Source organism: Beauveria bassiana (assembly GCF_000280675.1).
Source record: "Beauveria bassiana ARSEF 2860 unplaced genomic scaffold BBA_S00011, whole genome shotgun sequence".
Lineage (NCBI taxonomy): Eukaryota > Fungi > Ascomycota > Sordariomycetes > Hypocreales > Cordycipitaceae > Beauveria > Beauveria bassiana.
Window position 1 is genome coordinate 477,526 of NW_007930846.1, and position 10,533 is coordinate 488,058.

The 10,533-nt window shown below is 53.1% G+C and overlaps 3 protein-coding genes across 3 annotated transcripts; 2 read left to right on the plus strand and 1 right to left on the minus strand.

Moving 5' to 3' along the window:
• Window positions 1–1,333: 1,333 nt before the first annotated feature.
• Window positions 1,334–2,947, plus strand: BBA_04788 (uncharacterized protein; the record flags this gene model as incomplete). The annotated part of the gene is made up of 2 exons (XM_008599885.1): window positions 1,334–1,781; window positions 1,875–2,947. The coding sequence occupies 2 exons, from the start codon at window positions 1,334–1,336 to the stop codon at window positions 2,945–2,947; spliced, it is 1,521 nt and encodes a 506-aa protein (XP_008598107.1).
• A 1,093-nt stretch (window positions 2,948–4,040) lies between these two features.
• On the plus strand, window positions 4,041–4,724 carry BBA_04789 (GrpB domain protein; the record flags this gene model as incomplete). Its single annotated transcript, XM_008599886.1, has 1 exon — window positions 4,041–4,724. The coding sequence occupies one exon, from the start codon at window positions 4,041–4,043 to the stop codon at window positions 4,722–4,724; it is 684 nt and encodes a 227-aa protein (XP_008598108.1).
• A 158-nt stretch (window positions 4,725–4,882) lies between these two features.
• BBA_04790 (arrestin-like protein) lies at window positions 4,883–9,105 on the minus strand (the record flags this gene model as incomplete). Its single annotated transcript, XM_008599887.1, has 2 exons — window positions 4,883–6,417; window positions 9,012–9,105. The coding sequence occupies 2 exons, from the start codon at window positions 9,103–9,105 to the stop codon at window positions 4,883–4,885; spliced, it is 1,629 nt and encodes a 542-aa protein (XP_008598109.1).
• Between the last annotated feature and the right edge of the window lie 1,428 nt (window positions 9,106–10,533).

A 10,533-nucleotide genomic window follows, 5' to 3' on the forward strand; every position in this document is an offset into this window, starting at 1 on the left:
TGATTGCCGAATCAGAGAACGAACTTTGTGACTGTTGGAATATCGGGCCGCAGCCCTCTCATTGGCGAAAATCCGTGATGGACCCACTTTTGTAGCCTCGATCAATCACTGGAGCGCCACAGCTTGCAACATACATAGAACAACCAGACAACAAGCAATCAACACCAACCAAATCGACCCGTGATACGTACGTATTATCTCTGACGGGACCAACAGTAACGTATATCAGGAAGGTCATTAGAGAGTCGACTTTAGATCACATGCTTAGCGATACGGAGGCCATACATCTAATAGTATCTCGATAGTCCAACTATGGCTGAATATCAGTAGCCGCGATCCACACCGAGCACCCAATAACTAGTCAGCGATGGCGGCACCGCCTTTTACCCGCGCCTCTGCCCGATCGCAGGTTCCTCGTTTGCCCAGTTCATCGACCTGATCCTTACTGTGGCTACTTATGGACCTTGACTTGGTCAGACACGGCAAGATGGCTTCCAAGTTGACGGTTCAATCACAACACATTGAGACCTCTGGATATGTTGCGCGGCAAAAGACAGACCTCTACTCAGTAACTAAATAACTGCCACATCTAACTAGTGGAGAGCGTGGGGGTGTGGAGGAAAACCCTGTGGCATCGCTGTTCCAGGGTCTCATGACGGGATAGTGATGATGGCCTGCGCTGAGCTTGTATTAAAGCCAGCATTGCCATTATCTAACCGTCTACTTTACTTGCACTCTATGTCTGGCCCTAATGATGCATAGGCTTGTCAATCCTCACAACAAAATAGCTTCGCTAAGCCACGAATCATGCACACTACGTCCAAAGGCTTGCGATCGTGACATTGAAACCGGGCACTGCTGGACACGATGTCATGGGGGTCCCTGTCCACAAGCTGCCCGGCCCCCAAGAAGCAGAATTCTTGCCGAGATCGAAATGCCATTCGACGAGGAAAAAAAAAAAAGGTTTCCAGTCTCTCCGCTCTTCCATGTTACCCTAGTGGGGTTCGCCCGTGTTTCCAAGGTCCGGGCCAAACTCTCTCTGGGTCAAGCTCGAGCTCCGCCTTCAAAAAGGGCGGGTGGTAAGACTGGAAAGTAAAAAAAGCGGTATACGAAACCCCTTTTATCCTCTTGCTTCTTTAAAATTGTCGGGTCATCCTGTGAGCCTGGTGCTGAATTATAAACAGCCCAATCGACAACTCATCACCATCTCCGGCCTACCCCCGGCTCCCGCGTCTCGGCACCGCCACCATCGAACCCGAGCGCCAAGCCAAGCCCTTTCCCCCCCCTTCCCGCTCTTCCGAAAAAAAAAGAAAACGAATTCGATTCCCAAGCCATGAGCGAGCCGACGAGTCCCAACCCGCGACCCAAGACGAGACGCAACATCTCCTTTGCCAACGTCAACTGGAACACGCGACCATCCGCAGGAAGCCGCCGGACCGCGTCGCACGGCGGCGGCGGCGGCGCTGCCGGCGGTCCGCGGCCCTCGGCGCCGCGCAGCATCTCCTTTGCGCACCCGCTTCGCAGGAAGCACTCGGCCTTGACGCACGCACACAACCGACCTGGAGCGCCCCCGCGCGCTCTCTCCTTTTGCGACACGCGCTTCACGCCCTCGGGCCCCAACCTGGCCCTCCGCCAGGGCAGCGTGTCGGGGCCCTTTGCCTTTCTCAACCCGACGACGGCCATCTTTGACATTCGCGCCGACGACGGCCTCGCCGACGGAGAGCACCCGGAGCAAGGTGAACGGGCGCGCATCCGCTGGAACGCGCGCGAGTTTCGCAAGGGTAAGGGGGGGGCTTCTACTTTTCCTTTTTCAACTTCTCGTCCTGTTGTGGTTCCATTGGCTAATTAACCACAAACTGTTGAACAAACTGCAGGCCGTCACATCTTTGTACTTCCTCGCGCCGCGCCGCTCGCGCACCGCCTGCGCAACACGTCCAAGCCCAAGCGCGTGCTGCTCGGCATCCTCCGCATGTTCACCGTCTTTCCCTACTGGGACGTGTCGTGGCTGATTGGCGTCTCCTTTACCGTCGGCTGCGCGCTCTTCATCGCCTGCGGCTTCTTTTACTGGATGCCCATTGCCTACCCGGAGACGGAGTTTCCGCACGAAGTCGACGTGGCCGGCGGCATCACGTCCTTTATCGGCGCCACGCTCTTTCAGATTGGCGCCGTTCTCCTCATGCTCGAGTCGTGGAACGACCGCGCCGAGACCAAGTTTGGCGGCGCCATGGAGACTTTTTTCGCCGAGCGCTTTAGCTTTCGACGCGGTGCCCTGCGCGGCAGCGTCAGCGGTGGCGGTGGTGGTGGTGGTGGCGGGGAAGAGAAGGGGTCCTCGGATGGGGATGGCGAGACGCCGAGCAGCGCCGCGACGTTGGGTGACGAGGAGAGCGGCGGCGGCGTGGCGACACGCACTGAGCAGCAGCAGGCCGTTGGCGGCGGCGCGAGCCGTGTCGGCAAAAACACCAACCCCTTTGGCGAGCGCGAGTGGCAGTGGCTTCCGTCGTGGAAGGACGTCAAGACGCACTACGTGTACGAGATTGGCTTCCTCGCGTCCGCGACCATGTCGCTCGGCGCCACCATCTTCTACCTGTGCGGCATCCTCGCGCTGCCGGGCATCCACCTGAGCGTGCAGGCCAAATGGGGCGTCTACTACCTGCCCTACCTCGTCGGCGGCATCCTCTTTGCCCTCGCCTCCGTCTTTTACATTCTCGAGACGCAGCCCAACTGGTACACGCCGCAGCCGTTTAAGATTGGCTGGCACATTGGCCTGTTTAACCTGCTCGGCGGCGTGGGCTGGACCCTCGCCGCGTCGTTTGGCTACTGCGAGGCGCACTGGTGCCGTTACCAGAGCGAGCTGTCGCTGATTTGGGCCTCGATTGCCTTTACCTTTGGTAGCGCGCTGCAGTGGTACGAGTCGCTGGACAAGTACGTCTTTATTATTGAGGATTGATGGGGGGGGCATACAGTTAAACAGACATTCTTGGCGTTTCTAGCATTGTTTTGACAGCATGAAAACGTGGGTTTAAATTCCGGTTATACATGGGCATTTCAAGTGACTTTTACAAGTGTGAGACATGTCTGCGTTTCTAGCATAGTTGAGAGTATGAATATTTCGCGGTCAAATTCAGTAATGAATGATAATTTGAATGTCTTGTAGTCCATATTAATGTGAGCCATCTCATGAATAATACTTCTACAGACACCTCGGAACGATGCCTGAACCCATGTAACATGACCATCGCCACCACTTTCTAGCCAACAGACTACCATGCAGAAACCAAATTACAATTGAGAAAACCTAGTGTGCGAGTACTGAATACAGCGTGGTATGTTGCAGTACCAAATTGGCGTGTAATCATCTCAAGAGACGCCCTGAATTGCGCCCGGACACTTTACTCACGAGTCCACATGACAACTTCAGGTATTTTGCGCCCTGCATATCCAGCATCTTTCATCTACTAACTAACCAATTGTCCATCAAAACAATGTAACCCTTGTTCCCTCCCTCCTTTGCCTCCCTCCTTCGGCCAACTTTCGAGGTTGTGGAGTTTTTTGTTTGTTAGTGCTCGGTCATTGTCTCACCGCGCCACAAAGCAAGGCGCATGCATGCACTACACCTTGCTGACCTTGTTGTCATCATCACGAACCAGTATGGAGTAAACAATGAAACGCTACTAAACGAAGAAGCCAAGAGCCTCTTTCTTCATCGCACACCGCTACTGGCTGACTCATCCGAGGATACTGCTCATCATGAAACCACGTTTAAATAGGTTCTTCTTCTCCCCCTTGGTCATCATCACACTTCATCCAGGTCCTTTTCACTTTGCCCATCTCGGGATGCCCTTGCCTCTTCTTGTTCACCACACACCACTATATTCTCCTGCTTTTAGGCATCGGAGCATAATTCCAGTACCTGACGAGCATATTTTGCCTTGAATAGGACACCCCCCACGCGTTAAGCAATATTACAATTACAACTACAACAACAACCACAACAACAACACCATACCCCCAAACACACACACACACAGACAACTCTCACCATGGAAAAGGGCATCAAGGCGTTTCAGTGCGTGGAATGGGTATCCAAGCGCAAAGTGCCGCACACGATTGACATTGTCGACCCGGACCCCTCCTGGCCCGCCACCTTTGCGCAGCTCGCCACCGGCATCCGCGCCGCTCTCCCCGCCACCGTCATCCACGCCGTCCACCACGTCGGCTCTACCTGCGTTCCGGGCCTCGCCGCCAAGGACGTCATCGACATTGACCTGATTGTCGCCGACCCAGCCGACGAAGCGTCGTACGTGCCCGCGCTCGAAGCCGCGGGGTACCACTTCTTGTTTCGCGAGCCGCCGTGGTACGAGCACCGCCTGTTTGCGCTGTACGCGCCCGTCTTTGTCAATCTTCACATCTACGGGCCAGGGGAGCTCGACCTCGAGTCGGCGCGCCACCGACTGCTGTGCGACTGGCTGCGCAAGTGCCCCGCCGACAGGGACCTGTACGCGAGGGTCAAGCGCGAGTCGTCGGAAAAGGCAAAGGCGAAGGGCGAGGGCGTTGGGGAGTATACAGAGTACAAAGGGGCCACAATTAGGGAGATTCTGGCGCGGGCCGCGGCCGATGCGGCCGCCGCCGGGCAGGGCAGGGAAGAGACGGTCGAGGCCGGCAGGGCAGAGACGGTCGAGGCCGGCAGGGCAGAGACGGCCGAGGCGGGCACGGGCATAGAATAGCGCGCATATAGATTTCTCTTCTATAGAAGATGGATGAAAACATGCAAGATTCGTTACCTAAATGTCAAAATGTGTGTGTATATATAAGGCATATATGATGGATGCTGTAAAAATCAAAACGCTTTGAAAACCAAAAGCTCCAAAACAAAATGCGTCTTCTACATGATTATGCCAATCTCAGGAGGTATCAGAGTATTAATATCGTCGTCGTATCGTCTTTGCACAAACAAATGGTCCTTGTATCTCGGCAGTGCAACATCAGTCACCCCGCGTTCAGAAACACCGTCCTCCGGAGGAGGACGAGGAACAGTAGCAGGGCCAGGTTCCACAATGACCTGCAGAGGCACCGACAGTGCAATGGTGATTCGTCCAGGGCCAATGGATACGAAAAGACGCAGTGTATATGTCCGCGACAGCAGGCAGCTGTGAAAAGTCGGCAGCAAAATCTTTTTGCGGTCGACTGGAAGCTGAAAACCGGCATCAAGCGCCATGGCCCACGCGCTCGCGCTCGACTGGTGGTGGTCCGCCTGGTTCTTGTGCACCCGCGTCCAGCCCTGGTCGCGGTCAAACTGCACATCCGTCGTGCGGCTGGTGTCGGTATAGTACATTGACGCCCCGTAGTTGAGCTCGTTTCTGCGGTCCCGGTCCGGAAAGGCGCCCATGTGCGACGCGTTGTAGTAGGTCTTGGCGACGAGCTTGGCCGTGATGGAATGCACCGTGGGCAGCAGCGCTTCCTCGGAGCTAGCGCCGCCAGGGGATGATGCTGATGATGCTGATGCTGATGATGATGATGATGATGATGATGATGAAGCGCCGCCACCATCTCTCCGTGCCGTAGGGATGAATGCAAATTTCAGTGCTATTCGAGTCCGTGACACATGACGCGCATCAGAGGAAATGACGACAGCACGAGGCTGCGCCGCCTCGACAGCCACGGTGCCCATCTTCCGCGACACCAGCGACTTTCTCAGCACCTTTGAACTCGTGAGCTTGTACTCTGCTGCGCCCTTGTCCCCTCCCTCGCCGCGCCCAACGTCCAGCGGTGCATCCTCGGCATGGACCGGCAAGACGCTGACTTCGTGGTAGCCGCGCAGCACCGACACGGGCTCCGGCGCAAACACTGATCTTTGCAGCACCGACGCCGACACGCAGTACTGCACCCTGGCCGTCTCGGGGCTGGCGTCGTCGCGGTCGCCCCAGGCCCGCGTGCTAGGCGGCAAGCGCAGGTGGTGCTCCCGCACCGACGGGTGCTCGCAGCGGTGGCTGCAGGCGCCGAGGGGCAAGCGCTCCGGCACGACAAAGTGAAACGGGAGCGTGTATGTGCGGCCGGGCCGGAGAATGCGGTCAGACGGCAGCAGCGGAGGCGTCGTTGTCGTTGTCGTCGTCGTCGTCGTCGTCGTCGTTGCCGTCGTCTTGGAGACGGGGGGCATGTCGAGGAGCAGAAAGTGGTGCAGGACCTGGTCAATCTCGGGCATCATGTAGTTGCGCGTGGCGGCGACGCCCGCAAACTGAATGACGACGCGGTCAAACGGCGTGTCGCGCGGGACGCGAATGACGGCCACGCCGGTGATGCTGGCGCCGGTCGTGTAAATCTTGGCGGCATAGTGGTTGGTAATGTGAATATCGATGCGGGCGTCGGCGCCAGACCGCCCGCGATGTGCTTTGGACCGCACATTGGGCGCGGCAACGGCCGCTCGTGCCTTGTCAGACAATCGCATGACTTTTTTTTTTTTTGTTTCGACGAGGCGTTTTTCCGTTGGTTTCAGATTCGTTTCTGCAACACACACAAGAGGCAAAAAGGATATATATATATCGTGGAACAGTTCAAATGTGAATTTGTGAAAGCAGCTGAGTGTCGTAACACTGCAGACACAGCGTCAACGATTTGGTGTCGCTTGACCTTTTTGTGCTGGTATTTTTTGTCTTCACATATTCAAGAGATGAATGGAATGTGTGGAATGGGGAGATGCAGGAACGATGAAGAAGAAAGGGCGCGTTGGGTGTCGAGATTCCGAGGCGGGATGTCTTGGACTTTGATTAGCCTGCGTCGCGTGGTGTTTGCAAGGAAAAGGTCAAGACAGACAGACACAATTGAGAATGATGCTGCTGCTGCTGCTGCTGCTGCTTCCGGGGGCCTGTCATGTCGCATAATAAATGCTTTTTTTTCTGCGCCCGCAGCAAGGATGCATGAAAAGGAGCAAGGGCGAACTTCAGCTCTCCTTTTAGTTACGGTGTGGACGGAGAACTGACTATGACTGGGATGACTTGGGGGGGAAGCAATTGAGGGGTTGCAACGGATGTCACCGTCGATCACCAGCCAAGGCAAAATGTCTTGTCAGCTGTCCAATTACCATTTTGCTAGTGACACAGGTATAGTACTTGATTCTATATAGTAAATCACATATAAATAAAAGTATCAATATCCATACCACTTGGGAATCTGGTCAACTTGTCATCTTGTGTCTTTTGTCTTTTTTCAGAGTCGGCCAGCCCATTCGCTTGATTTCTCAGCCATTGTATACCCGGACCGCCGAGTCACCCGTGCCCCCCTTGATTGCCTGTATTTGCTTGCGCCCTTTTTTCTCTTTGACAACAACTAACCAGGCGAGGCTGGCAGGCAGCTTTGGCAGCATCAAGGGGAGCACAAGGTTGCACGTGGCGCAGACGCTAGGCCGGGCAAATGTCGATCTCTGCAAAGTTGCTGCATTTCAAGGCTGAAATCAGAAAGAAAAAAAAGCAAACTTGCCCAAACCGCCCGCCATCGTCAGCCAGCCTTATTGTCACCCATGAGGCCGTGACCGGGGACAGCGGGCTAGCTAACGAGACCAATCAACGGTACAATCGGGCGTGCAATTATTCTCATCAAGATTGTTACCCGACAAAAGTGCCGATACGACGACGTCCTACCAATTTCCCTCTTCGCTTCTTTTGTCACCAACGCGCACCCCAGCAGGCCTCATCGCATAGTCCATTTGTAACTGTATCCAAAATATTGACAAATTTTCAATGAGCTCATATGATTGGTCCATGAATAACTGCGTTTGGCCATATGCTCTGATTAAAATGAGAAGCACCATTGCGCTGGTAGGGTGCGATGGAGATGGACGGCAGGACCAAAATGACCACGCAGACTTTGAGTTGGTTCCATCACATGTAGATTAATGTATGCGTAAAGATCTAGAATAGCAACGCTGCTTACACATGTATATTATCTGGATCAGAGACTTTCGTGATGCCAAGTAGAGGACGTGTGCTGGGTAATGGTTGGGTACTGTACCTAACATCGATGTTGACTGCACGCTGTAACATGGCAGCGAATATGCCATCAATTCAAGCAAAATTAAATAATCCATGGCATGCATTTCTGCATCTATGACTCCGACTAGTCTCCCCAAGGCGTCGAATTTATTCAGAGCAGCGTTGCTTCCAAGACTGTCTCTACGACGTCCCGGTAAAGGGCCCTCAAGGCAGCCATTCCAATAATAGCAAACACAAGATGTTAGGCAGCAATAGCCAATTCCCCAGGCCCTGAAAGCAAGTGTAGAGACTGATGTTTTGAATTGCAGCCGTTTTCTGGCCAAGGTCGCCGACTTTAATGTCTCTCGTGTAAGCCATTATTCGGATGAGCATTCAGCGCCTGGTGGCACACTGTCATGAAACGCCAAGCAGATATATCCAAAACTGGACTGATTTTGAACCAGAAATGTACAATCTGCAATGCAGATCTCGTGTGAGGTGGAGATGGGCTCATACGTTGCTATTTTGCGAGAACAGGAGCCTTCTTTTCGGTCGGCCACGGCAACAGATGTATGGCGAGATACGACAGCAACATCTCAGCAGCGCGTGTTGGAGAGAAAAAAAATCATCGGCAGCAAATTCGGGTGACCAACCTATTCTCCGTCAAAATTATATCTAATGTTGATTCCTCGGCGGCCAAGGCAGACATCTGACGTGGCGCGCATTTCGTGGTGCATGTGCTGTCTGTTCTTTGTAGGACAGGCGACTACCTAAACAAGAAGGGAAAAAACAGTGACATGTCCAAACAAAATCACTTGTAGACGCCGAATACCCCAAGACGAATAAAAATACGCACGTCGTTGATTTGCGTGGTTTCACAAAAAAAAAAAAAAAAAAAGTCGCCTCAGGCACTCGGCCGCGACCTTGTATTTCAGCAAATCGCCAGCTACTTGTCCAACGTCGGCCTACTTCTCCCTCTATTATCCCCCATCGCGTGGTGTTGTGCTCCCCCCCCCCCCCCGCAGCCCGTCATCGCCACGCTAAACTAACCTCCACGAGGACGGAAATGCTCAAAGAAATATGGCGCTATTTGGCCAACTTGGAATGGACAGAACGGGTCCAGCTCATCTGTAAATTCTGCCATCGTGGCAACTTTACCAACATCGTTTACGAGGTACGTGCAAGTCAGAAAATCCATCCCACTAATCAACGACCAAAAACTCACTTTTTTTTCTTCTGTCTTCATTTTTCAAGGATGACGACGTGATTGCCATTGATAATGTGCGGCTTGCAGGCCAACATCACTGGCTCATTATGCCAAAACGTCATGTTGCTCGCGATATTGAGAGCTTAAACGGCGGACACGCTGCACTTCGTGAGAATTCATCAGTTCACAATTTTAGCGTACTATTACTGACTACTGGGCTTGCAGTTGAAGAGATGGATCGTGTCAAGGACTATTTACTTCAGCAAAATTGCCCGGATTTGCCGCGCTCGGCTGTTCATTCAGGGTACCATCGAGGGCGACGAAAGCTTGTCGGAAACATCTTTTACCCCGACATTGTCTCCATCCACCATCTCCATCTTCATGTTATCGTCCGGCCACGCCTGGCGATGCGGCTGTTCAAATACCCGCCATGGTTGCCGCTCATGTGGAAATCGGATACTAGGGTATTGCGAGAGATTCGGCGGCAGATGTAGTGTCTGGATGCACTGTATAATTAATGCGTATCTGCCCCGTCGTCTTGGTACTTGAATGACTGCGTTGATGCAATCATCCAAAAGTTATAAAAAAGAGAGCTCTTAAAATTCGTCTCGTGCCCAAGACATGTTACAATCATCTTGATGGGCGCAGCACCGACCCTCCACCGTTTTCCGTCACGATAGACCTCAAGCCAAAGTCCCGAGTCATGAAAATAAACTCTCCGACCGGTGCATACTGGTACATCTTTGGGCGCTGACTGGCCACTGCATCCATCGTCTGTATTTCCCCGCGCGCCACACTCGGCTGTCGCAACAACAACTGGTCATAAGATCAAAAGCCTCGCATTTCAACCATTGGCTCGTTGCATTTAATCAACAGAAAATGGCACATCACTAGCTGAGGCTGAATAGGGCTGATGGTAGACACAACGAACAAGGTTCTGTACCAAGTTGGCCAGAGGCACGCTAAGTTGGGCAAAAGCAACCCTTTTGGGCAAGCAGTCCTTGGGCTGAGAACCCGGACGGGCTCGAAATGCGCAGTTGAAGACGCCTCTCGAAAGCTGGTCTCGAGGTATATATCATTTTGCACATCTCTTCATTTTTTTTTTTTTTTGATTTTTCTTCTTATCGAAATCATCCCCCGTCTTGGTCGCTCCTTTTCGGTTGCATCTTGCCGTCTTGGAAGCTTGCTTCTCACCACTTACACGAAAACCCCCAAGACAAATTTCATGAACCCCACGATTCCTTTTCACTACAAGTTTCTACAAATTTCAACAAAAGGTTTCAAGAAATAAAAAAGAAGAAGAAAATAGAGAGAGAGAGAGAGAGAGAGAGAGATAATCACCATAGAACACACCTCCCGTTGAAA